This window comes from Pristiophorus japonicus, chromosome 2 (genome assembly GCF_044704955.1).
Source record: "Pristiophorus japonicus isolate sPriJap1 chromosome 2, sPriJap1.hap1, whole genome shotgun sequence".
Classification (NCBI taxonomy): domain Eukaryota; kingdom Metazoa; phylum Chordata; class Chondrichthyes; family Pristiophoridae; genus Pristiophorus; species Pristiophorus japonicus.
This window is the reverse complement of record NC_091978.1, coordinates 85,458,884-85,486,726: the sequence shown is the minus strand read 5'-3', so window position 1 is coordinate 85,486,726 and position 27,843 is coordinate 85,458,884. Positions and strand designations below refer to the sequence as shown.

Sequence of the window (27,843 nt, the reverse complement as noted above, 5' to 3'; positions counted from 1 at the left end):
TCAGTGGCATTTAGTTAGCTACATGACTGAATGGTTCTTTGTCTCCAACAAAATCTGTTTGTTCAAAATGTTTTAAATAAAACCTTGGGGACAAATTGCAAAAAGTTTATTCAAGTAAAATGTATGTACATTCTACATTCGAGTGTGTCCGCACGTATGTATGCAGGAAGAAAAAGACAGATGATACTGATTATACATCTGATTGCACACGTGCAGTTTTTCCTCAAGAAAATGGCACATATAATGTGTATGAGAGGCATACAGACAGAAGGAGATAGAGAGGAGTGAAAGAGGTTACAAATAAATAGATGCACAAGAGACCATTTCTTTTTGTACGTTAATAACAAAATAATAATGTGATCAACTGTCTACTGAAGGGACATGTTTGGTTAACCTGTGAAAGTATATTTGAATACACAGTTTAAAAAAAAATTCTCTGTAGGAATTTATGGATTAGAAGTTTGTTGTTTCCCACAGAATTTAGCAATCTGTAGAATTCATCCTTTAGTAAAATTAAATGTTTGTTTTCTGTTCAAGTTGCTGTCTACCAAGTTGCCGCATTGTCGAGAAAATGTTTGCTTGGCGTATGGACAAGAATGGTCTGTATATGCTGTGGGGTCCCAAGCACATGTCTCGTTCCTTGATCCAAGGCAACCACAAAGTTATGTAAAATCAGTCAGTTCCAGGGAGCGGGGCAGTGGTGAGTTGATGCTTGCATTACAAGAAATTGAAGTTTTGTTGTCTCCTCGTGACTTAGTTGGGTAAATGCACTGTCCTTTTCTCCAGCATTTATTTATTCCTCTCACGCATTTTATTTCAAGAGAAAATATATTAAAAACAAGCGGGTTACAAGCAAAACCAGCAAAAGCAAAATAATGCTGATGCTGGAAATGTGAAATAAAAAGCAAAATGCTGGAAATATTCAGCAGGTCAGGCAGCATCTATGGAAGAGAGAAATAGAGTTAATGTTTTGGGTCAATGACCTTTCGTCAGAACTGGAAAAAGTTAGAGATGTAACGGGTTTTAAACAAGTACAGAGGCAGGGAAAAGAATGGAGGGTAGGAAACAACAAAAGGGTCTGTGATAGGGTAAACGGCAGCAGAGATTAAATGACAAAAGAGATGATGGTGCAAGGCGAATGGAAATGGTAATGAGACAAGTAAAAAAAACAAAAAATGGGTCTAGAAGAGGTGTAAATGGGAACATCAGAATTATCAGCAACAGCTGCCGTCTAGAAAAAATGGGGGTAGAGGTTATGATCTGAAATTCTTGAATTCAATGTTGAGTCCGAAAGCCTGTAAAGTGCCGAATAGAAAGATGAGGTAGTGTTCCTTGAGCTTCATTGGAACAGTGTAGGAGGCCGAGGACAGAGATGGGAATATTCTGGAGAATTAAAATGACAATTCTCTGGACCACTTACACTCTGACCTCCGTTCCAGTTTACCTTCCCTAGTTCCATGCTCAGCCTCTCATAATTAGCTTTATTTCTAATCTATTACTTTGGTCTTTGTCTTACTTATGACTCTGACATTATCTTAAATTTATTATGTTGTGATAGCTATGTGCTCTAGTTCATTTCGCATTACTAGATCCAGCCGTGATTGCTCTCTTGGGTTTCTTATGTACTGGGTAAGAAAGGAGTCCTGTAGACATGAATAATTTCAGCCAGTTTATTCGGGGGTAGTTGAAATCTCCCATGATTATTATCCCATGTCCTTTACTCATTTCATAAATTTGCTTACATATTTATTCCTCCACTTCCCTTCCACTATTAGGTGATCGATAGTATACCTCTCAAGGTGATCGATCTCTTCTTATCCTTTATCTCAATCCATATGGTTTCTGTTTCTAACTTAATGTTAGTTATGTTCTTTTTTTCTTCTGCCATTGTTATTTCTAATTAGCGCAGCTAACTTCCCCCTTCCCCATCCGTCTTCCTCATCTTTCCAAAATCCTGCAATATTTAACTGCAGATTACGTTCTTTATGTAGCCATGTTTCTGTTATATATCTGGTTCCTCTCGACAAATTATTGCCTTCAGTTCCTTCGTTTTGTTTTGGATGCTATGTACATTTCTGTGCAGGCAATTTACTTTGATTTTATTAATTGTGCTTCTCGTGTTATTTTATACTTCTGTTCTATAACTTTATCTGTTCCCTGACTGTTTATGCTACCTTTATTCCTTTCTTTGGTCTGACCTTTACTCTCATCTCCTATATCTTTTATTTTTAGTCTACTGTTATTTCTACCAGATCTCTCCCATCTACGTCCCATCCCTGTCCCCGTCTTACTAGTATAAAGTCTTGCCTACAGCCCTATTTATCCTTTGTGCGAGGACCATGGTCCCATTCTAGTTCGAGTGCAGTCCATCCCAGTGGTACAGCTTCTTCCTATCCCAGTACTGGTGCCAGTGTCTCATAAAATGGAACCCCTTCTTCGCACAGCACTCTTTCAGCCACACATTTACCATCCTGATCTGTCTATCCCTATGCCAATTAGTACGTGGCTCGGCTAGTAATGCTAGGATTACCACCCTTTGGGTCCTGTTTTTTAAATTTAGTTCCAAGCTCCTAATACTCCCTTAGCCGGACCTCCTCCCTGTTCTTTCCTGTGTCATTGGTCACGGTATGGACCACGACAACTGGATCTTCCCCCTCCCTTTCCAAGTTCCTTTCCAGTTGTTTTGAGATATCCTTTACCCTGAAATCAAGCAGACAAAGCATCTTCTGGATTCTCTGTCGTGACTGCAGAAAATACTATCTAATCCCCTATGATTCTCTCACCCATATTCATGGTCACCCCTTGATCATAACACCCTTGTGTGGCCTGTATTGCCATTGTCTCAATCAATGAAAAGGCCATCTTTAATCACTTCCTTGCATCCCACACCACTCACATTCCCCTTTCCCCTTCCAACCTCACTTCCTTCTGCATCTTCCCCTTTGAAAAAGTCTCCCCCAAGTCACTCACAACTGTACTTTATAACTCCCAATTGTCCAGCCTTTGGCCCTCCATTCACCATAACACTTCGGCTGCTGTTAATCTGCTTAATTACTCCCTCACCTCTGTCTTTGACACCTTTGTTCCCAGTAAAATCCTTGCTCTCTCTAAACCTATTTGTTTTCCTCTGCACAGCCCCCAGCTTTGCTTCCTCAAGTCGAAGGGGTGCAGACTTGAATGTATATGGTGCACAACCGATTTAGCCATTCATCATCAGATCTGGCTGGACAACATCAAACACTATGGGGCTCTGATCTTCTGTCAAAAATGTTCATTAGTCCAGGATCATCCTGGAATGTTAAAATAACCTCTGGCTTTTCTCTACAATCAGCTGTCTCCTTGCACCCCTGTCCCCACCACACACACTCGAACAAGAAGTGCAAGGAGCTCATGGACTTTTTTGTCACCAAGATTGAGACCATCCATTCAGTTGCCTCTGCCGTATCCACCTCATCCCCTTTCCCACCAAACCAAATTTCCCCCAAGTCTTCCCCCACGCTTACTCTAAACCTGTGCAATTTCCGTCTTGGCTACCTGCATACCCTCTCGAAGCTCATCTTGACCATGAGACCCATCCCCTCCTCCTCCTCAACCCCATTTCCTCTAACTGACCATCCAACTTCCCTTCTTGGCTCCCATGCTGGCTGACATTGTAAACAGTACTGTCCCTGTTCCTTTTTAATAGGTGTCATCAACCTGTCTTTAAAATACCCACCTCAACCCCTCTGCCTTGCAAACCATCAGCCCATCTCCAACCTCCCTTTTCACTCAAGTCCTTGAACGTGTTGTCGTCTCCAAATCCAGGCCCATCTTTCCAACAGTTCCATGCTTGGACCTTTCCAATCAGTTTTCCGCCCCTGCCACTGAAATGGCCCTAATCAAAATCACAAATTACATCCTCTGACCAACCGTGGTACACTATAACACAGTTGATCACACCATTCTTCTGCAACGCCTCTCCTCCACTGTCCAGCTGAGTGAGACCACTTGGTTCTACTCCTAACCTGTCCACTTACAGCCAGAGAATCTCCAGTAATGGCTTATCTTTCCTGTCCCCACACCATTAACACTGGAGTGTCTTCCCTCCCCTCACCCCACCCCCCCCCCCAGCCTGCACAGACACTGTCTCTGGCTGAATGAAGCAATTTGAAACCTCAGCATCTTATTGGACCCCATTTTAAATTTCCAACCCCAAACCTCTCATCACAAAGACCGCTTACTTCCACATCTGTATCATTGCATTTCTCCACCCCACCTCAGCTCATCCGCTGCTGAAACCCTCATCCATGCTCTTGCCACCCCTAAGCTCGACCATTCCAATGCTTCCCTGATTGATCTCCCACGCTCCACTCTGCATAAACTTGAGCTCATCCAAAACTCTCCTGTCCATATTCTAAACTGCACCAAGTCCCAATCACCCATTACCTCTGCTCGCTGACCCACATTGGCTCCCAATTCGCCAATGCCTCCATTTTTAAAATTCTGATTCTTGTGTTCAAATCCTTTGATGGTCACGCCCCTCCTTTTGTTTAACCTCCTCCAGTCCTAGAATTCTGCGTTTCTCCAAATTTGGCCCCTCACACCCCATTCATTGCGATCCATCATTGGCAATTGTGCCTTCAGCCATCTAGGCCCTAAGCTCTGAAATTCCCTCCCTAAACCTCTCCACCCCTCTACTTCTCTCTCGTCCTTTAAGACCTTCCTCAAATCCTACCTCTTGGAACAAGCTTTTCGTCACCCCTCCAAGCATCTTCTCCTTTGGCTCAGTGTCAATTTTTGTCTGATTACATTCTGTGAAGTGCACTGGGTTGTTCTGTCTATTTATTTTATGCAAATCTTTCACCTCTAGGGGCAGCGCTAGTCTGCCGTCAATCTGAGGGGGCATTCATACTGGTATTTATGTCATCTCAGATTGCTTCTGGGATTAAAAAGATTGAATTTGGGAACAGGACCAAAGGTGTGCATATGTGTCACTTTGGCTGCATCCTATCCAGTATTTATTTGACAGAAGTGTATGGCATGTTCGGTACGCCAGTTTGAGTTGATCCTACTGCAAATTCTGTTTGAGGGTTTATTTTCTGATTACCTTTTCTGTTTTTGTTATTTGGTGACCTGGATCTTGCTCATAAGCTTGCTTTAAACTTTCTGTGGGTTCTGTTAATCTGTAGATGAGTGTATTGTTCAGGGCAGAAGATATGTTAACACATATCTTGGGGATTGGTTCTCACTAAGTTATGTGAAATATTGGTGGCTGCTGGGGAAAATGCTTGTTTGAAGTACCTCAGCACATGCTACTGAGTGAGGCAAAACTTGTTTTATGAATTGTTGAAAGTATAAGCTTGTGAAGATAGTGGCTAAGTCTGTTGATGCCTTTCATGTGCCAGGCTCTGAATCCATTTGTGGAGTTCATTGTTGTGCCAAATTGGGGAGTCGGCCAACAGATCCAATACAATCTTCAGGAATACACATCTCCTACCAAATTAATAGCATTAATGCGATTATACAAATGCTGTGTTACCAGGAAGAACAGAGTTGAGATGTTGAGGCAGGAGGCTGGCTAGAGTTAGCTTCGGCGATTGGGGCATAGTATGAGATGGCTTTAGGCTCTATTTTACGAGAGTTCTAGACCAGTGGGCTTGCTTCACAAATACGTCTGTTTTAGAGTGTGTATGTGAATTTGAACAAAAGATGGCTCCACTGTCCACATCTACAAGGTCAAGTCTTTGCATCATGCCATGGACGTTCTGACTACTTGGCCCTGTGGCTCCCAAAAGCCTGTATTGTGGAGGAAACATAGAATTCAGGTCTCCATACATTATCATTGTGCCTTCCATGTAGGAAAATTGTTGTGAGAATACAGTCTCTATCTGGAGCATTGTAATCTTCTTCCTTAAACAGGCCATTGTGTGTGACGGCAATATATTTGTTAATTAAGATTTCCACCCTCTGCTCTGGTAGGATTTGGCCCACCCAACCACTTGAGTTGAGCATTTTCTGGCGGAGTGAGAGAGGTTTCCTGTAAAAATTTAACATTCACTCACTACTTTTGTAGTGCTCATAGCTCTGAGTTAGAAGGTTGTGGGTTCATGTCCCATTCCAGGAGTTGAGCACATTCATGCTGCCACTTCAGTGCAGTACCAAGGGAGTGCTACATTGTCTTAGATACTGTATTTCAAGGCCTGTCCGTCTGTTTAGGTTGTACGCAAAAGAGCCCATGGTACTGTCGGAACTTGCTTGTGCAAATTGTCTGAAGTGCTTTGGGACGTTCTGAGGACGTGAATGCAAGTTCAAACTTCCTTGATTGCTTTGTGTGATGAAGCATTTCCTGATATCAGTTCTAAAATTACATGTTGCTGCTTTGAATCTATTGTTCCTTGACCAACTCTCTCTCTCAACCTTAAAAGTAATAATCTGGGTTCAACTTTTCCATTCCCTTGACAATCCAATATCCCTCAGGCCACTTCTCGGACATCTCCTTTCCAGTCTGAAAAGCCCAGGTTTCTCGAGTTTTCCTTCTAACCGAGATCTACTGTTTTGACTCTGGTTCAACATTGTATTGGCCTTGTTGATTGCTGCTCTTCACTGGTTAGACATGTTGAACATCCTTTGCTATTTTAAAACCATTTGTGGAATTGATGTGTTGCCCATTTTTCCTTTTCATGGCAGTACTTTATTTTTCTCCTCATTAAATTTCATCTGCCATTGTTAACTGCTCACTTGCATGTGTTTTTTAGCTCGTTCTGTAATTTCTGAGGTGCTTCCTTTGATTCACTGCCCCTCCGATGATACCATCTGCAGATTTGACCAGTTTACATTCGTTTCTGAATCCAAATCATTGATGTAAATTAGACGCAGTAGTCATCCTAACATTGAGTGCTGAACATCCGCACACAGTACTTCCCGTCTCTCTGACATAACTTCCCTAACAATTACCTGTTCGTTTCTACCCATCAGCCATTTTCTTATCCATTCTTCAGATCTACCCTGCATCCCCACAGCTTTGAGCTTAACTAATAGCCTTTCACCCAAACTTTGTTGATTGCCTTTTTGAAGTCTAGTTATTATAACGAAGTCCACACGTTGTCATTTTCTCTCATCCCTAGACCTGGAATAAGAACATAAGAATTTGGAGCAAGAGTAGGTCATATGGCTCTTCGAGCCTGCCCTGTCATTCAGTAAGATCATGGCTAATCTTTGACCTCAACTCCAGATCAACATATCCCTTGATTCCCCTCTAGTCCAAATATCAATCTATCTCAGCCTTGAATATACTCAATGACAGAGCTCTTTGGGGCAGATAATTCCAAAGATTCACAACCCTCTGAGTGAAGAAATTCCTCCTCATCTCAGTTTTAAATGGCCAACCCCTTATCCTGAGACTATGCCCTTGAGTTCTGGACTCACCAGCTAGGGGAAACAACCTCTCAGCATCTGCTCTGTTAATCCCCCTCAGAATCTTGTATGTTTCAATGGGATCACCTCTCGTTCTTCTAAACTCGAGAGTATAACCCAATATACTCAATATTTCCTTGTAGGACAATCCTCATCACAGGGATCAATCTAGTGAACCTTCATTGCACTGCCTTATTGTATGGGCTTTCTCAAAAAAAGTGTGCACAGTACTCCAGGTGTGGTCTCACCAAAGCTCTGTACAATTGTAGTAAGACTGCCTTACTCTTGTACTCTAACCCCCTTGAAATACAGGCCAACATACCATTTGCCTTCCAGTTGCTTGCTGTACATAAAAAGTAGGAGTAGGCCATTTGTCTGCCTGCTCCCCATAACCCTTTTATTCCTTATCTCTCAAAAATTTGTCTACTCTGCCTTAAATATATTCCATGATCCAGCCTCCAGGGAATTCCATAGATTTTTAACCCTCAGAGAAGAAATTTCTCCTCATCTGAGTTTTATTCTAAGACTATGTCCCCTCGTTTTAGTTTCCCCAATGAGTGAAAATATCCTCTCTGCATCTACCTTGTCGAGTCCCCTCATTATCGTAAGTATCAATAAGATCACCTCTCATTCTTCTGCACTCCAATGTGTATAGGTGCAACCTATCTTGATAAATCAACCCCCTCATCTCTGGAATCAACCTAGTGAACCTTCTCTTGACCAGCCTCCAATGCAAGTATATCCTTCTTTAAATACGGAGACCAAAACTGTATGCAGTACTCCAGGTGTGGCCTCACCAATACTCTGTACAGTTGTAACAGGACTTCTCTGCTTTTATACTCTATCCCCCTTACAATGAAGGCCAACATTCCATTTGCCTTCCTGATTACTTGCTGTACCTGCATACTAACGTTTTGTGTTTCAGGCACAAGGACCCCCAGGTTTCTCTGTTCTGCAGCACTTAGCAATTTTTCTCCATTTAAATTATAATTTACTTTTCTATTATTTCTGCCAAAGTGGATAACCTGACATTTGCCCACTCACTTAGCCTGTCTATATCCCTTTGCAGATTTTTGTATCCTCCTCACAATTTGCTTTCCCACCCATCTTTGTATCATCAGCAAACTTGGCTACATTACACTGCAGTATGAGGTGTGAAGTAGCTAGAATAGACTGGCAAAGGATACTTAAAGGGTTGATGGTGGATAAGCAATGGCAAACATTTAAAGATCACATGGATGAACTTCAGCAATTGTACATTCCTGTCTGGAGTAAAAATAAAACGGGGAAGGTGGCTCAACCGTGGCTAACAAGGGAAATTAAGGATAGTGTTAAAGTCAAGGAAGAGGCATATAAATTGGCTTGACAACAAATCTGAGGACTGGGAGAAATTTAGAATTCAGCAGAGGACAACTAAGGGTTCAATTAAGGGGGGAAATAGAGTATGAGAGGAAGCTTGCAGGGAACATAAAAGCTGACTGCAAAAGCTTCTACAAATATGTGAAGAGAAAAAGATTAGTAAAGACAAATGTAGGTCCCTTGCAGTCGGATTCGGGTGAATTTATAATGGGGAATAAAGAAATGACAGACCAATTGAATAAATACTTTGGTTCTGTCTTCACGAAGGAAGACGCAAATAATCTTCCGATTGTACTAGGGGACAGTAGGTCTGGTGAGAAGGAGGAACTGAAGGATATCCTTATTAGGTGGGAAATTGTGTTAGGGAAACTGATGGGATTGAAGGCCAATAAATCCCCGGGGTCTGATCGTCTGCATCCCAGAGTGCTTCAGGAAGTGGCCCTAGAAATAGTGGATGCATTGGTGATCATTTTCCAACAGTCTATCGACTCTGGATCAGTTCCTATCGACTGGAGGGTAGCTAATGTAACACCACTTTTTTTAAAAAGGAGGGAGAGAAAGCGGGTAATTATAGACCGGTTAGCCTGACATCAGTAGTGGGGAAAATGTTGGAATCAATCATTAAAGATGAAATAGCAGAGCATTTGGATAGCAGTGACAGGATCGGTCCAAGTCCGCATGGATTTACGAAAGGGAAATCATGCTTGACGAATCTTCTGGAATTTTTTGAGGATGTAACTAGTAGAGTGGACATGGGAGAACCAGTGGATGTGGTGTATTTGGACTTTCAAAAGGCTTTTGACAAAGTCCCGCGCAAGAGATTGGTGTGCAAAATCAAAGCGCATGGTATTGGGGGTAATGTATTGATGTGGATAGAGAACTGGTTGGCAAGACAGGAAGCAGAGAGTCGGGATAAACAGGTCCTTTTCAGAATGGCAGGCAGTGACTAGTGGAGTGCCGCAGGGCTCGGTGCTGGGACCCCAGCTCTTTACAATATACATTAATGATTTAGATGAAGGAATCGAGTGTAATATCTCCAAGTTTGCTGATGACACTAAAATGGGTGGCGGTGTGAGCTGTGAGGAGGACGCTAAGAGGCTGCAGGGTGACTTGGACAGGTTAGGTGAGTGGGAAAATGCATGGCAGATGCAGTGTAATGTGGATAAATGTGAGGTTATCCATTTTGGGGGCAAAAACACGAAGGCAGAATATTATCTGGATGGCGGCAGATTAGGAAAAGGGGAGGTGCAATGAGACCTGGGTGTCATGGTTCATCAGTCACTGAAAGTGGGCATGCAGGTACAGCAGGCGATGAAGAAGGCAAATGGTATGTTGGCCTTCATAGCAAGGGGATTTGAGTATAGGAGCAGGGAGGTCTTACTGCAGTTGTACAGGGCCTTAGTGAGGCCTCACCTGGAATATTGTGTACAGTTTTGGTCTCCTAATCTGAGGAAGGACATTCTTGCTATTGAGGGAGTGCAGCGAAGGTTCACCAGACCGATTCCGGGGATGGCGGGACTGTCATATGAGGAGAGACTGGATCAACTGGGCCTTTATTCACTGGAATTTAGAAGGATGAGAGGGGATCTCATAGAAACGTATAAGATTCTGACAGGACTGGACAGGTTAGATGTGGGAACAATGTTCCCGACGTTGGGGAAGTCCAGAACCAGGGGACATAGTCTTAGGATAAGGGGTAGGCCATTTAGGATTGAGATGAGGAGAAATTTCTTCACTCAGAGTTGTTAACCTATGGAATTCCCTGCCGCAGAGAGAGTTGTGATGTCAGTTCATTGGATATATTCAAGAGGGAGTTAGATATGGCCCTTATGGCTAAGGGGATCAAGGGGTATGGAGAGAAAGCAGGAAAGGGATACTTAGGGAATGATCAGCCATGATCCTATTGAATGGTGGTGCAGGCTTGAAGGGCCGAATGGCCTACTCCTGCACCCATTTTCTATGTTTCCCACATAGTACAGGAGAAGCATAACATGTGTCCGAGCTGTCCTGCCATGACTTAACCCTTAGATTAACCTAATTGGGCAACAACAATGCTAAATGTTACTTACTGATAAAGAAAAGAAAAAGAAAAGCTACTTACCAATCACTTACCCCCTTGGCTGTGACGTCACCTTTTGATTTCTTTCTACTTTTTTGCCTCCCTGCTGCAGCTGCACCAGCTGGCCTTTATCGGCCTGCCTCAGCGATCTCCCGCCTCTCACTGACCACGAATTCCCCGAACTGCCGCCGCGTTGGGCCTTTATAGGCCTGCCTCAGCGATCTCCCGCCTCTCACTGACCACGAACTCCCCGAACTGCCGCCGCGTTGGGCCTTTATAGGCCTGCCTCAGCAATCTCCCGCCTCTCACTGACCACGAACTCCCCGAACTGCCGCCGCGTTGGGCCTTTATAGGCCTGCCTCAGCGATCTCCAGCCTCTCGCCGACCATGGGGATTTTGGAAGATCACAGCCAATGCATCCACTATCTCTGCAGCCACCTCTTTTAGAACCATCAGGCTATCAGATCCAGGGGATTTGTTGGCTTTTAGACCCATTATTTGCTCAAGTACTTATTCTCTACTGATATTAATTACTTTAAGTTCCTCACTCTTGTTCGTCCTTTGTTTCCCACTATTTTTGGTATGCTTTTTGTGTTTTCTACTGTGAAGACAGATACAGAATACTTGTTTAAAGTCTCTGCCATTTCCTTATTCCCCAATATAATTTCACCTATCTCCGCCTCTAAGGGACCAACATTTACTTTTGCTACTCCTTTCCTTTTTACATACTTGTAGAAGCTCTTGCAATCTGTTTTTATATTTCTTGCTATTTTATTCTTGTATTCTATTTTCTCCCTTTTTATATCAATTTTTTGGTCATCTTTTGCTGGTTTCTAAAGCTCTCCCAATCCTCAGGCTTACTACTACTACGCAACATTGTATGCCTCTTTCTCTAATCTAATTTCTTTAGTTAACCACGGATGGATCACTTTTCCCATGGAGTTTTTATTTCTCAATGGAATGTATATACATTGAGAAATTGGAATATTTTTTGAATGTTTGCCACTGCTTATTTTCCATCATAACTTTTAATCTAATTTCCCAGTCTACCTTGGCCAACTTACCCCTCAAAGCTATGTATTTGGCTTTTTAAAATTTAAGATACCTTTACAACTGAAGTATTTCACACTCAAACTCAACGTGAAATGTTATCATTTTACGATCACTCTTCCCATGTCTCATTACACAATTCAAGAACCAAAAGCCTGTTCCCTGGTTGGTTCCATGATGTATTGCACGAGGAAGCTTTCACGAATGCATACCATGAACTCGTCCTCCAGACTACCTTTGCCAATTTGATTTGCCCAGTCTATATGAAGATTAAAGTCCCCCACGATTATTGTATTACCTTTGTTACAAGTTCCTATTATTGATTAATATTCTGTCCAACAGTACAGCCACTGTTTGGGAGCCTATAAACTACTCCAACCAGTGTATACAGCTGCTTGTTATTTCTTATCTCCACCATACCAATTCTACCTCCTGATCTTCCAAGCCAAGATCCTTTCTCACTACTGTCCTTATGTCATTCTTTATTATCAGGGCTTCTCTTCCCCGCCGCCCCAGTCTGCCTGTCTTCAAAACATCAAGCACCCTGGAATATTTAGTTCCCAACCTTGGTCAACTTGCAACCACGTCTCTGTAATGGCTATTAGATCAAAGCCATTTTCTCTATTTGTGCCACTAATTTGTCTATCTTGTTACGAATACCTTATGCATTTAGATAAAGGGCCTCTAATTTTAACCTTTTTACCATTATTCCCTCCTTTCACCTTATTCGCTGATGCACTTTTACTGTTAAACTCTCTGTCCCTTCCTGTCGCACTCTGTTTATCTTTACCCAGATTACTACACTGCTCCATTGCCTTGACTTTACTCTTTAGATTTCTAAATTTCCCCTCACCTGCCCTCTTCTGCCACCACCACCCCCCCCCCCCCCCCCAAATGCCCCGCAATTTCTGTAGCTCGGACTTCAGCTCAACAACTCTGAGCTTAAAGTTCCTTGACATTCAGACACGTACTACAGACGTCGTCCGGGATCGCGATGCTCTCCACAAACTCCCACATGCTGCAATTGCGGCACGCCACCTGCACTGCCATCCATTTATAATCTTGTTTTATTTATTTAGTTAATTAAAATGTATGTAATTAATGAACTTGGCTTATATTTTAGTTTGTAACTAATTACTAGATCTACTTTAAGTTGTAGGTAGATTAAATTAATTATTTACCTGTAACACAAAGCACTACAAGTACTGGAGGCAAAAGTAGCACCACCTTTCCCCTCTGCTCTGAATTCCCACTCTCGCCAAATTCCCAACTATAACACTCAGTTTCAAAGCACTCCGTTTAAGATCACTCTGTGTGTCAGCAGATAGCGATGGAATACTACAACTACCATCTTGTCTGAGGTCACAAACTCAGCACAGACCAATGATCAAACCTTGGTTCTTCCTCATTTGTAAGGCTCATACTACAGTGCATTTTCAGCACCACATGTTGGTGACGACCCAGCCAGCAACTTGGAGTAGCAGCTGCAGGATGAGATACTAGGGATGGGCAATATAAATACTAGCCTTAGCAGTGACACCCACATCCTGTGAATGGATGGAAAAAAATGCTGCTCCTTCATCCAAAAGCCCTTTATGAAGATATTTTGAACCATATCTATCAATATCCTATTCGGGGACATATTATGCAAGGTAGATACTTAATTACAGTCAGTCATTTCATCTTATTTCCAGATGCACATCTTTTTCTCAAAATCAAAACACAAAATGCTGGAAATGCTCAGCAGGCCAGATAGCATCTGTGGAGAGAGAAACAGAGTTAACGTTTCAGGTCGTTGACCTTTCGTCAGAACTGGCAAAGGTTAGAAATGTAACTGGTTTTCGGCAAGGAACTTACAGCTGCGACTCTTCCGACACCCTCTGCCAATTTAACAGTTTCTAGTTTCCTGGTCCTGACAAAACTCCTTTGCACCATGGACGTCCCTTGTATCTCATGGACATCCAGTCCCTCTACAACTCCATCCCCACAAAGATGGTCTGCTGCTTCCTTGAGTGGAAGCCCAACTATTCCCCATCCACCACCACTCTCTTCCATCTAGCTGAATTTGATCTGGCATTGAACAACTTCTTCTTTGACTCCACTCACTTCCTCCAAATAAAAGGTGTTGCTATGGGGACCCGTATGGGTCCTAGCCAACATTCCCTCTAAACTGCGACCACACAACTGTCTGGCGTCCTGCGCAGCCCGGGACCAGCTTTTCCAATGTTAATTTTCAACTGTGAATGGGCCACGCAGCCCCTTAAAGTGGCCACGCACTCAGAAACAAATTAGGTGGAACATTAGTCCAAGCTATAGAAACATAGAAACATAGAAAATAGGTGCAGGAGTAGGCCATTCGGCCCTTCTAGCCTGCACCGCCATTCAATGAGTTCATGGCTGAACATTCAACTTCAGTACCCCATTCCTGCTTTCTCGCCATACCCCTTGATCCCCCTAGCAGTAAGGACCTCATCTAACTCCTTTTTGAATATATTTAGTGAATTGGCCTCAACAACTTTCTGTGGTAGAGAATTCCACAGGTTCACCACTCTCTGGGTGAAGAAGTTCCTCCGCATCTCGGTCCTAAATGGCTTACCCCTTATCCTTAGACTGTGACCCCTGGTTCTGGACTTCCCCAACATTGGGAACATTCTTCCTGCATCTAACCTGTCTAACCCCGTCAGAATTTTATATGTTTCTATGAGGTCCCCTCTCATTCTTCTGAACTCCAGTGAATACAAGCCCAGTTGATCCAGTCTTTCTTGATAGGTCAGTCCCGCCATCCCGGGAATCAGTCTGGTGAACCTTCGCTGCACTCCCTCAATAGCAAGAATGTCCTTCCTCAGGTTAGGAGACCAAAACTGTACACAATACTCCAGGTGTGGCCTCACCAATGCCCTGTACAACTGTAGCAACACCTCCCTGCCCCTGTACTCAAATCCCCTTGCTATGAAGGCCAACATGCCATTTGCTTTCTTAACCGCCTGCTGCACCTGCATGCCAACCTTCAATGACTGATGTACCATGACACCCAGGTCTCTTTGCACCTCCCCTTTTCCTAATCTGTCACCATTCAGATAATAGTCTGTCTCTCTGTTTTTACCACCAAAGTGGATAACCTCACATTTATCCACATTATACTTCATCTGCCATGCATTTGCCCACTCACCTAACCTATCCAAGTCGCTCTGCAGCCTCACAGCATCCTCCTCGCAGCTCACACTGCCACCCAACTTAGTGTCATCCGCAAATTTGGAGATACTACATTTAATCCCCTCATCTAAATCATTAATGTACAGTGTAAACAGCTGGGGCCCCAGCACAGAACCTTGCGGTACCCCACTAGTCACTGCCTGCCATTCTGAAAAGTACCCATTTACTCCTACTCTTTGCTTCCTGTCTGACAACCAGTTCTCCAATCCATGTCAGTACACTACCCCCAATCCCATGTGCTCTAACTTTGCACATCAATCTCTTGTGTGGGACCTTGTCGAACGCCTTCTGAAAGTCCAAATATACCACATCAACTGGTTCTCCCTTATCCACTCTACTGGAAACATCCTCAAAAAATTCCAGAAGATTTGTCAAGCATGATTTCCCTTTCACAAATCCATGCTGACTTTTCACAGGATATGTGGAAAATTCTTTGTTCCAGTCCTACACGGGTCCCCTCCCTCGGCCCCTTTTCCGTACTTTGATGACTGTCTGTGCCGTTTCCTGCTCTTGCCCCGAACTGGAACATTTCATCAACTTTACCTCCAATTTCCACCATCCCTCACCTTCACGTGGCCCCTCCCCTCTCCGACTCTTGCCCCCTTTGCCTTTATCTCTGGAGACAGGCTGTCAAACAATATCTATTATTAGCCAACTGACTCCCACAGCTGTCTTGATTACAGATCCTCTCACCCCGCGTCCTGTAAGGACTCTCTTCCAATTTCCCAATTTCTCTGTCTCCGTTGCATTGGTTCCGACGATGCAACATTCCACATCAGTGCTTCCGATATGCTTTCTTTTCTCTTCAACCGCGATTTCCCTTCCACCGTGGTTGACAAGTCCCTCGACCATGTCCGTCCCACTTCCTGCACTTCTACCCTCGCCCCTACCCCTCCCTCCCAGAACCACGTTCCTCTTGTCCACATCTTCCAGCCTCCACATTCCACAGATCGTTCTCTGCCATCTCCCGCACGATGCCATCACCAAACACGTTCCCCTCCCCTTTAAGCATTCCGAAGGAACCGTTCCCTCCGTGCACCCTGGTCTACTCTTCAATCACCCCCAACACCCGCTCCCCTTCTCACGGCATCTCTCTGTGCAAGCACAGGGGATGCAACGCCTATCCTTTTATCTCTTCCCTTTCTCCCATCCAGTGACGTAAACACTCCTTCCAGGTTAAACAGCGATTTACTTATAATTCTTGCAATTTAGTATACTGTATTTTCTGCTCACAATGAGGTTTCCTCTACATTAGGGAGACGAAACTCAGATTGCGTGATTGCTTTGCCGAACATCTGCATTACATCCGTAAGTCTGACCCTGAGCTTCCAGTTGCTTGCCATTTTAATTTTCTGCCCACTCCCACTCTAACCCCGACCTCCTGCACTGTTTATTGAGCTTCATTGGAACAGCACCTCATCTTTTGATTAGGCACTAAACAGCCTTTCGAACTCTATTTCAGATCATAGCCACTGCTCACATTTTTTTAGACCCATTTTTTGTTTCTTTACTTGTCCCATTACTACACCCTTTTGCCTTGCCCATCATCTCTTGTCATTTAATCACTCCTGCCACCCAATCACAGACCTTCCCTTTTATTCTTTTCTCCACCTCCACCCCACACACACACACACACACACACACACACACACACACACACACACACACCCTTTCCCTGACTTTGTACTTGCATAAAAGCTATTGCATCTCTAATATTTGACAATTCTGAGGAAAGGTCACCATCCTGAAATGCAGTTTCTCTCTTCACAGATGCTGCCTGACCCGCTGAGATTTCCAGCATTTTTCTTTTTTATATGCTTAATTCAGTATGTTTGACAATTCAAAATAGACAAAAGAATTATCTACTAATTATGTGAACTTTTCAGCTTATGAAGGTTGGACATAATCTGTTGTATAACAAGGATTTTTTCTTAAAAGTGGAATAAGAGTAATAGAATTGTCGAAATTTTCATAATTACTGAATAAATCAAATATACTAAAATTCTAAAGGTTAAAGAAATTGTCTGAAATGCATGTTTAAATATAAAATATTTTTATTGGGCTGTTTGATAGCTCAGCTCTGGATAAATTGTGCATAGTACTGAGCCACGCAGGTCAGGTCGCTCCCAGATTTGAACAATGATACATATTCAGTTCGGTGATAATCTGGCAATGTCACAGACGAGAGTGGGGAAATAAAATGAGCCAGGGTTTCTGCATCTGATTTCTACCAGTTGAGTCGAGCTGAAAATTGTTAAATCTTAGGTGATTAGCTTGTATTTAATACAGTCTGATAATCTACCAATATCCCTGTTAGTGCTCACACAGATGGCACTTGGCCAAGCTATGAGAGAAATTCTCTCTATATTTGAAGTTACTGATAAATTATGAAAAGCTCTTGGTGCAAGAAAAAAATCTAACTCTGTAGTTGAGCTTTATAGTTTAATAGGCCTTGGGCTCTAATTTCAGTGTTTTCTGCTACTGATGTTTTCATTTCCATAACTTTTTGAAGAAAAAAATCAATGATATTGCTTAAATTAGTATTCAGTGTTCAATGTAATGAACATGTAACTTCTTATCTTTAAAATATGAAAATTTGACCCTATCTTGTAAATAGCGTAGCTTTGTTTTAAAATTCCAATTATCCTCATTGGAGATAAATTTAGTAAAACCTTGAAAGACCTGAGCAACAGCAATCCTGTTACTGCACCAGAAAGAGTGACGTTAGTATCTGGGTGAGGTAAGGGAGGGTGTAAATTCTGTTACAAGACAGATTAAGAAAAAAGTATTGCTCAATATTTCCCATAGAAGATGAGTGAAATCATTAAAGGGAGATCATTAGTGGTAAAAGAGATTGTTTGTTTGTGTTTAACAGGTATTCGATCTGTAAGCTTTTATGAACACATCATAACAGTAGGAACTGGACAAGGCTCTCTACTTTTCTATGACATCAGAGCTCAGAAGTTTATGGAAAGGCTGTGTCAAGCGAACTACTACAGTGAGAAGCTGAAACCCAAGTCTGGCGAAGAGATTTTAAAATTAACAACAGGGAAGGGTTGGTTGGTAAGTTGGGGAGAGATTTTATGTCTTCAATTAAATGCAAGATGTGCACACTCCTGCAATTACTGTCCCAGTGGATTTTAAAGTCAGCATGGTACCAGTACTTGATAAGCTGATAAGACTTAAAAACCACCAAGTCCTCTAAGCCAGATTCTATAACTCCTGGGGTGCTCAAGTCAACCAGAGGGGGAATTTGTGGAGCATGTGGAAAAACTGAGGGTCTGAAGCACGATGTACTAATATTTAAATAGGGTGATAAAAATGACCCGAACAACAACAGTCCTATTAGCCTGATATGAATATTAGGTAAAATTAAATCTATGAATAGGCTGAAGGAGACGATGTGTAGAAGTAATTTAACAAGAAATAGCTAGCATAGACTTGGGAAGGTAAGATGCTGCTGTACCGACATTTACTATTTTGCCAAATAAAGTAGATTGCCATTCCCTATGATATAGCTTATTTAGACTTCTAATTAAGCTTCACAATACAAATGCAGGGTAGAAAATGGGCCTGAATAGGAAACTGGATTTTTAATAACGTGAGCTGAGGGTACGTGTAAAAATTGGAAGGACAGGACTTGCATTTATATAGTGCCTTACACAATGCCCCAAAATGCTTTACAGCCAGTGAAGTACTTTTGAAATGTAATTACTGTTGTAATGTGGGAAACGCAGCACCAATTTCTGCGCTGAAAGATCCTACAAACAGCAGTGCGATTCATCACCAGATGATCTGTTTTAATGATGTTGGGAGAGGGATAAATACTCAGAGAAGAATCATAGAAGTTTATAGCACAGAAGGAGGCCCATCACATTTGTGCCAGCTGAAAAATAGCTATCCTGCCTAATCCCAATATCTAGTTCTTGGTCCATAGCCTTGTAGGTTACGGAACATCAAATGCATATCCAAGTAATTTTTAAATGCAATGAGGGTTTCTGCCTCTACCACCCTTTCAAGCAGTGAGTTCCAGAACCCCCCATCACCCTCTGGGTGAAAAAATTTCTCTTGAACTCTCCTCTAATCCTTCCACTTTTTAAATCTATGTTCCCTGGTTATTGACCTCTCTGTTAAGAGAAATAGGTCCATCCTATCCACTTTATCTTGGCCCCTCATAATTTTGTATACCTCAATAAGGTCTCCTCTCAACCGTAGCCTAACATTCTCCAGTCCAGGCAACATCCTCGTAAATCTCCTCTGTATCGTCTCTAGTACAATCACATCTTTCTTGTAATGTGGTGATCAGAACTGTACACAGTACTTGAATTGTGGCCTAACTAGTGATTTATACAGTTCTGGCATAACACCCCAGCTCTCTTGTATTCAATGCCTTGGCTAACAAAGGAAAATATTACATATGCCTTCTTAACCTTAGACCTTATCTATCTGTCCTGCTACCTCCAGGGATCTGTGGGCATGCACTCCAAGGTCCCTCTTTTTCTCTACACTTCTCAGTATACTACCATTTCTTGTCTGTTCCCTTGCTTTGTCAGCCCTCCCCAAATGCATTACCTCACACTTCTCTGGATTGAATTCCATTTGCCGCTTTTCTGCCCACTTGACCAGTCCATTGATATCTTCCTGTAGTCTGCAGCTTTCTTCCTCACTATCAACCACACGGCCAATTTTTGTATCACCTGCAAACTTCTTAATCATGCCCCCAACATTGAAGTCTAAATCATTGATATTGAAGTCTAAATCATATATATTAATTATATATATACGGCCAAAACACCGGAGAATACAACTGCTCTTCATTGAATAGAGCCATGGGATCTTTTAGATACACTTGAGAGAATAGACGGAGCCTCGGTTTAACACATCATCTGAAACGTGGCACCTCCAACAGTGCAGCACTGCACTGACGTGTCAACCTAGATTGCACTCAAGTCTCAAGTGGGTTTGAAGCCAAAACTTTCTGACTTGGGTGAGAGTGCTACTACTGGGTCAAGGCTGACACAAAAAAATATGAAACACTTCACAAATTTGTGTTCAGTTTTGGTCTCCTAATCTGAGGAAGGATGTTCTTGCTATTGAGGGAGTGCAGCGAAGGTTCACCAGACTGATTCCCGGGATGGCAGGACTGACATATGAGGAGAGACTGGATCGACTGGGCTTGTATCCACGAGTTGAGAAGGTTGAGAGGAGATCTCATAGAAACATGTAACATTCTGACGGGACGGGACAGGTTAGATGCAGGAAGAATGTTCCCGATGTTAGGGAAATCCAGAACCAGGGGACATAGCCTAAGGATAAGGGGTAAACCATTTAGGACTGAGACAGTTGTTAACCTGTGGAATTCTCTACTGCAGAGAGTTGTTCATTGGATATATTCAAGAGGGAGTTAGATATGGCCTTTATGGCTAAAGGGATCAAGGGGTATGGAGAGAAAGCAGGAAAGGGGTACTGAGGTGAATGATCAGCCATGATCTTATTGAATGGTGGTGCAGGCTCGAAGGACTGATGGCCTACTCCTGCACCTATTTTCTATGTTTTTATGCATGTCATTCTTGTGAGCTATAATCATTGACGCTGTGTCAAAACTGTCACAATGCACTTTCCAGGTTACACTTAAATCACTGTTCAATTTTGGTCACTCGGCTACAGAGAAGATATACTTGCACTAGAAAGGTACTGAAATGACTAACAAGACTGATCCGAAGTGTGAAGTAATAAAATAATTAGAGAAGCTTATGCTGCATAGTCGAAGATCAACCATAATCTTATTGAATGGCGGAGCAGGCTCGAGGGGCCATATGGCCTACTCCTCCTAGTTCTTATGTTCTTATAGTCTAGAAGAAGGTGGCCAATTGGGATGGTGTAGACCTCATTTAAGAACAATGGCTCTGAATTTGCGGTTGGAAGCGTACCTCCGGAGTATGCCTCCGACCTGCAAAATATTTCTGACGGGACTGGACAGGTTAGATTCAGGAAAAATTTTCCCGATGTTGGGGAAGTCCAGAACCAGTCTAAGGATAAGGAGTAAACCATTTAGGACAGCCTCTATGCGTGTGTCTATGTAAAAGCTCACAGATCCCAGGGACGCAGGCGGTTCAGAAGCATCCCTGGGATCACGTGGGCCCGGTCCTCAAATGAGAAAGGAGGATTCCATTGCAGTCATTTCTGAATGGAATCTAATGACATGCAGTGGAATCCCCAAATAAATAAAGAATTTAGACAACTCTAATCAAAAAATAAATGTTCTCATGTTCAGACTTAAACGGTTGGATTTTCCTTTTAAATCGCCCCCACCCAATCCTTAGCGGTGTCCCGGCGATTGTGTCTTTTTCAACCGCCGGAATGCTGCTGGTGTGTGCTCAATGGCAGCAGTGGCGAAGCGGTGCAGGAGCGAAGTCGAGCGGGCAGTGTGCGGCAGAGGGGACCTATCGACTTGGGATAGCTGGCCTGAGATGGTTGTGTGTTTGGAGGGTGGGGGAAAAGAAAGATCGCTGTTGGGGGGGGGTGGGGGGTAGGGTAGGAAAGAGAGATCGCTGTGGGAGTGTAGGGGGGCGGCGGGGGAGGAGGACTGAGATTGCTGTGTGGGTGGGTGGAGGGGAGATTATTGTGTGGCTGGTGGGGAGGGGGGAGGAGATTGCTGGTGGGTGGGTGGGGGAGGAGATTGCTGGTGTGGGGTGGTGGGAGGGGAGGAGATCCAGGGTCAAGGATGTCACCGAGCGGCTGCAAGACATTCTGCGGGGAGAGGGTGAACAGCCAGAGGTCGTGGTCCATGTTGGTACCAATGACATAGATAGAAAGAGGGATGAGATCCTGCAGGCAGAGTTTAGGGAGCTAGGAGAGAGATTAAAAAGCAGGACGTCAAAGGTAGTAATTTCCGGATTACTGCTGGTGCCACGTGCTAGTGAGTTGAGAAATAGGAGGATAGAGAAGATGAATGCGTGGCTGGAGAGATGGTGCAGGAGGGGAGGGCTTTAGATTCCTGAGGCATTGGGACCGTTTCTGGGGAGATGGAACCTGTACAAGTTGCACGGGTTGCACCTCAACAGAGCCAGGACCATTATCCTCGCAGGAGGGTTTGCTTTGTGCTGTTGGGGAGGGTTTAAACTAGCTTGGCAGGGGGATGGGAATCAGAGAATAGATTCCGTGGGGATAGAAGCAAAGCTAGAATTGGGCAGCAGAAAAGTAGAAAGTGAATTTGGAAGACACTGGAAACAAGGGCTGGAAAATAGACAGCAAGGGAGTTTGGCACCACTAAATGGTGTATATTTAAATGCAAGGAGTATAGGGAATATACTCTTATATTCTTCATCGTAGTCGAGGCCACCTGCTGTCCAAACTCCCAAGGCCCCATCCCACTGCTGGCCAAGAACGGGGAAACACTCAACAAGGACACCGAGGCAGTCAGGGTCCGCTAAGGAGCACTTCGAAGATCTCCTCAATCGAGATTCTGCTTTTGACTCGACTGTTCTCGACTCCATCCCGCAGCATGCAACCTACCACCACCTCAGTAATACCCCAACACTGCACGAGGTAGGAAAAACCATAAGACGGCGTATGAACAACAAAGCTACGGGAGCGGAGGAATCCCTGCTGAGGTACAAAAGTATGGTGGAGAGGCACTGTTGGCGCGGATACATGACCTCATCTCTCTCATCTGGAGGGAGGAGAGTATGCCTGGAGATCTCGGAGATACAGTGATCGTGACCATCTTTTAAAAAGGGGACAAGTCCGACTGCGGCAACTACAGAGGAATCTCCCAGCTATCAGCCACTGGGAAAATTGTCGCTAGAGTCCTCCATAACCGTCTTTTCCCTGTTGCCGAGGAGCTCCTCCCGGAGTCACAGTGCGGATTTCGTCCCCGAGGGGCACAACGGACATGATTTTTGCAGCGCGACAGCCGCAGGAAAAATGCAGGGAACAGCACCAGCCCTTATACATAGCCTCCTTCGACCTTACAAAGGCCTTTGACACTGTTAACCACGAGGATCTATGGAGCGTCATCCTCCATTTTGGATGCCCCCAAAAGTTCCGCCTGCTCTACAGTGACATGCAGGCCGTGATCCTTACCAACGGATCCATTCCAGATCCAATCCACGTCCGCATCGGGGTCAAACAGGGCTGCGCATTTGCTCCAACCCTCTTCTCAATCTTCCTCGCTGCCATGCTCCACCTCACAGTCAACAAGCTCCCCGCTGGAGTGGAACTAAATTACAGAACCAGTGGGAAGCTGTTCAACCTTCGTCGTCTCCAGGCCAGGTCCAAGAGCATCCCAACCTCTGTCGTTGAGCTACAGTACACGGACGACGCCTGGTCTGCACACATAGAGGCAGAACTCCAGGACACAGTCGACGTATTTACTGAGGCGTACGAAAGCATCGGCCTTATGCTAAACATCCATAAGACAAAGGTCCTCCATCAGCCTGTCCTCGCCGCACAGCACTACCCCCCCCAGTCATCAAGATCCATGGCGTGGCCCTGGACAACGTGGACCATTTCTCAAACCTCGGGAGCCTCTTATCAACAAGAGCAGACACTGATGATGAGATTCAACACCGCCGCCAGTGCAGCCTTCGGCCGCCTGAGGAAAAAAGTGTTCGAAGACCAGGCCTTCAAATCTACCACCAAAGCTCATGGTCATAAGAACATAAGAATTAGGAACAGGAGTAAGCCATCTAGCCCCTCGAGCCTGCTCCGCCATTCAATAAGATCATGGCTGATCTGGCCGTGGACTCGGCTCCACTTACCCGCCCGCTCCCCATAACCCTTAATTCCCTTATTGGCTAAAAATCTATCTATCTGTGATTTGAATACATTCAATGAGCTAGCCTCAACTGCTTCCTTGGGCAGAGAATTCCACAGATTCACAACCCTCTGGGAGAAGAAATTCCTTCTCAACTCGGTTTTAAATTGGCTCCTCCGTATTTTGAGGCTGTGCCCCCTAGTTCTAGTCTCCCCGACCTGTACAGGGCTGTAGTAATATCCGCCCTCCTGTATGGCTTAGAGACATGGACCATGTACAGTAGACACTTCAAGTCGCTGGAGAAATACCACCAACGATGTCTCCGCAAGATCCTACAAAATCCCCTGGGAGGACAGACGCACCAACATTAGCGTCCTCGACCAGGCCTGGGGTACTGAGGTGAACGATCAGCCATGATCTTATTGAATGGTGGTGCAGGCTCGAAGGGCTGAATGGCCTACTCCTGCACCTATTTTCTATGTTTCTATGTAACATCCCCAGCATTGAAGCACTAGCCACACTTGACAAGTGGGGTACCGCAAGGTTCTGTGCTGGGGCCCCAGCTGTTTACACTGTACATTAATGATTTAGACGAGGGGATTAAATGTAGTATCTCCAAATTTGCGGATGACACTAAGTTGGGTGGCAGTGTGAGCTGCAAGGAGGATTCTATGAGGCTGCAGAGCGACTTGGATAGGTTAGGTGAGTGGGCAAATGCATGGCAGATGAAGTATAATGTGGATAAATGTGAGGTTATCCACTTTGGTGGTAAAAACAGAGAGACAGACTATTATCTGAATGGTGACAGATTAGGAAAAGGGCAGGTGCAAAGAGACCTGGGTGTCATGGTACATCAGTCATTGAAGGTTGGCATGCAGGTACAGCAGGCGGTTAAGAAAGCAAATGGCATGTTGGCCTTCATAGCGAGGGGATTTGAGTACAAGGGCAGGGAGGTGTTGCTACAATTGTACAGGGCCTTGGTGAGGCCACACCTGGAGTATTGTGTACAGTTTTGGTCTCCTAGCCTGAGGAAGGACATTCTTGCTATTGAGGGAGTGCAGCGAAGGTTCACCAGACTGATTCCCAGGATGGCGGGACTGACCTATCAAGAAAGATGGATCAACTGGGCTTGTATTCACTGGAGTTCAGAAGAATGAGAGGGGACCTCATAGAAACGTTTAAAATTCTGACGGGGTTAGACAGGTTAGATGCAGGAAGAATGTTCCCAATGTTGGGGAAGTCCAGAACCAGGGGACACAGTTTAAGGATAAGGGGGAAGCCATTTAGGACCGAGATGAGGAGGAATTTCTTCACCCAGAGAGTGGTGAACCTGTGGAATTCTCTACCACAGAAAGTTGTTGAGGCCAATTCACTAAATATATTCAAAAAGGAGTTAGATGAAGTCCTTACTACTAGGGGAATCAAGGGGTATGGTGAGAAAGCAGGAATGGGGTACTGAAGTTGCATGTTCAGCCATGAACTCATTGAATGGCGGTGCAGGCTAGAAGGGCCGAATGGCCTACTCCTGCATCTATTTTCTATGTTTCTATGTTTTCTATGATCAGCTCTGCTGGGCAGGCCACATTGTCCGCATGCCAGACACGAGACTCCCAAAGTAAGCGCTCTACTCGGAACTCCTTCACGGCAAAAGAGCCAAAGGTGGGCAGAGGAAACGTTACAAGGACACCCTGATAAAGTGCAACATCCCCACCGACATCTGGGAGTCCCTGGCTGAAGACCGCCCTAGGTAGAGAAAGTACATCCGGGAGGGCGTTAAGCTCTTCGAATCTCAACATCGAGAGCATGAAGAGGTCAAGCGCAGGCAGCGGCAGGAGCATGTGGCAAACCAGTCCCACCCAACACTTCCCTCGGCGAATGTCTGTCCCACCTGTGACAGAGTCCTTGGCTCTCGTCTAGGACTGTTCAGCCACCAAAGAACTCGCTTCAGGAGTGGAAGCAAGTCTTCCTCGATTACGAGGGACTGCCGATGATGTTGATTTAGCTTCTAGACAGCTGAAGGTATGGCTGCCATTTGTGGTACAAAGTGGGTGGGGGATGCACAAGAGTCCAAAGTTAGAGGTAGAGTTCTCGGAGGGTTGTAGGGCTGGAGAAGGTTACAGAGGTAGGGAGGGGCAAGGCCATGGAACGATTTGAATACTTATGAGAATTTTAAAATTGAGATAAGAACATTAGAAATTGGAGCAGGAGTAGGCCATTTTGAGCCTGCTCTGCCATTCAATAAGATCATGACTGATCTGATCTGGGCCTCAACTCCACTTCCCTGCCCACTCCCCATATAACCATTGACTCCCTTATCGTTCAAAAATTTGTCTATCTCCACCTTAAATGTATTCAATGACCCAGCCTCCACAGCTCTCTGGGGTAGAGAATTCCACAGATTCACGACCCTCTGAAAGAAGAAATTCCTCTCCGTTTTAAAAGGGCGATCCCTTATTCTGAAACTATGCTCCCTAGTTCTAGATTCCCCCATGAGTGGAAACATCCTCTCTGTATCTACCCTGTCAAGCCCCCTCATAATCTTGTATGTTTCAATAAGGTCACCTCTAATTCTTCTGAACTCCAATGAGTATAGGCCCAACCTGCTCAATCTTTCTTCATAAGACAACCCCTTCATCTCAGGAATCAACCTCGTGAACCCCCTCTGAACTGTCTCCAATGCAGGCATATCCCTCCTTAAATAAGGAGACCAAAACTGTATGTAATACTCCAGGTGTGGTCTCACCAATGCCCTGTACAGTTGTAGCAGGACTTCCCTACTTTTATACTCCATCCCCCTTGCAATAAAGGCCAACATTGCATTTGCCTTCCTAATTACTTGCTATACCTGCATGCTAACTTTGTGTTTCATGTACAAGGACTCCCAGATCCCTCTGCACTGCAGCCTTTTGTAAACACTCTCCATTTAAATAATGTTGCCTTTTTATTTTTCCTACCAAGGTGGAAAACCTCACATTTTCCCACATTATACTCCACCTGCCAAATTTTTGCCCACTCACTTAGCCTGTCGATATGCCTTTGCAGATTGTTTGAGCTCTCCTCCTATCTTTCCCTCCTATCTTTGTATCATCAGCAAATTTGGCTACATTATACTCTGTCCCTTCATCCAAGTCATTAATGTAGATTGTAAATAGTTGAGGCCCCAGCACCAATCCCTGTGGCACCCCACTAGTTACAGTTTGCCAACCTGAAAATGACCCATTTATCCCGACTCTCTGTTTTCTGTTAGCCAATCCTCTAACCATGCATATATATTACCTCCAACCCTGTGACCTCTTACCTTGTGCAGTAATCTTTTATGTGGCACCTTATTGAATGCCTTCTGGAAATCCAAATAGACCATAGCCACTGGTTCCCCCTTATCCACCCTGCTCATTGCATCCTCAAAGAACTCCAGCAAATTTGTCAAACATGATTTCCCTTTCCCTTTCATAAAACCATGCTGACTCTGCTTGACTGTATTATGATTTTCTAAATGTCCTGCGACTACTTAATAATGAACTCCAGCACTTTCCCAATGACAAATGTTCGCTAACTGGTCTGTCGTTTCCTGCTTTCTGTTTTCCTCATTTTTTAAATAGGGGCATTACATTTGCGGTTTTCCAATCCACTGGGACCTCTCCAGGAAATTTTGGTAGATTGGAGCCACTTCTTTTAAGACCCTCGGATGCAGGCAATCAGGTCTAGGGGACTTGTCCACCTTTAGTCTCATTAGTTTGTCTCGTACTTTTTCTTTAATGACAGTGATTGTTTCAAGTTCTCCCCTCCCAATAGCCCCTTGATTATCAATTTTTCGGATACTTTATGTCTTCTACCATGACGACTGATGCAATATTTGTTCAATGTCTCTGCCATTTCCCTGTTTCCCATTATTAATTCCCCAGTCTCATCCTCTCAGGGACCGGAAGCCAATATAGTTCAATGAGCACAGGGGTGATGAGTGAGTGGGACTTGGTGCCAAGGGAGTTCCAGATTTCCATTACCCTTTCTGTGG

The 27,843-nt window shown here is 44.2% G+C and overlaps 1 protein-coding gene across 1 annotated transcript in view; it reads left to right on the top strand.

Annotated features, from left to right (window-relative positions):
- dcaf12 (DDB1 and CUL4 associated factor 12) overlaps window positions 1-27,843 on the top strand; it is a 153,422-nt gene that overhangs the window by 111,899 nt on the left and 13,680 nt on the right. The window contains exons 7-8 of the mRNA XM_070862475.1: window positions 538-700; window positions 17,949-18,136. Coding sequence (XP_070718576.1) covers window positions 538-700; window positions 17,949-18,136 — 351 coding nt within the window. The remainder of the gene's footprint in view (window positions 1-537; window positions 701-17,948; window positions 18,137-27,843) is intronic.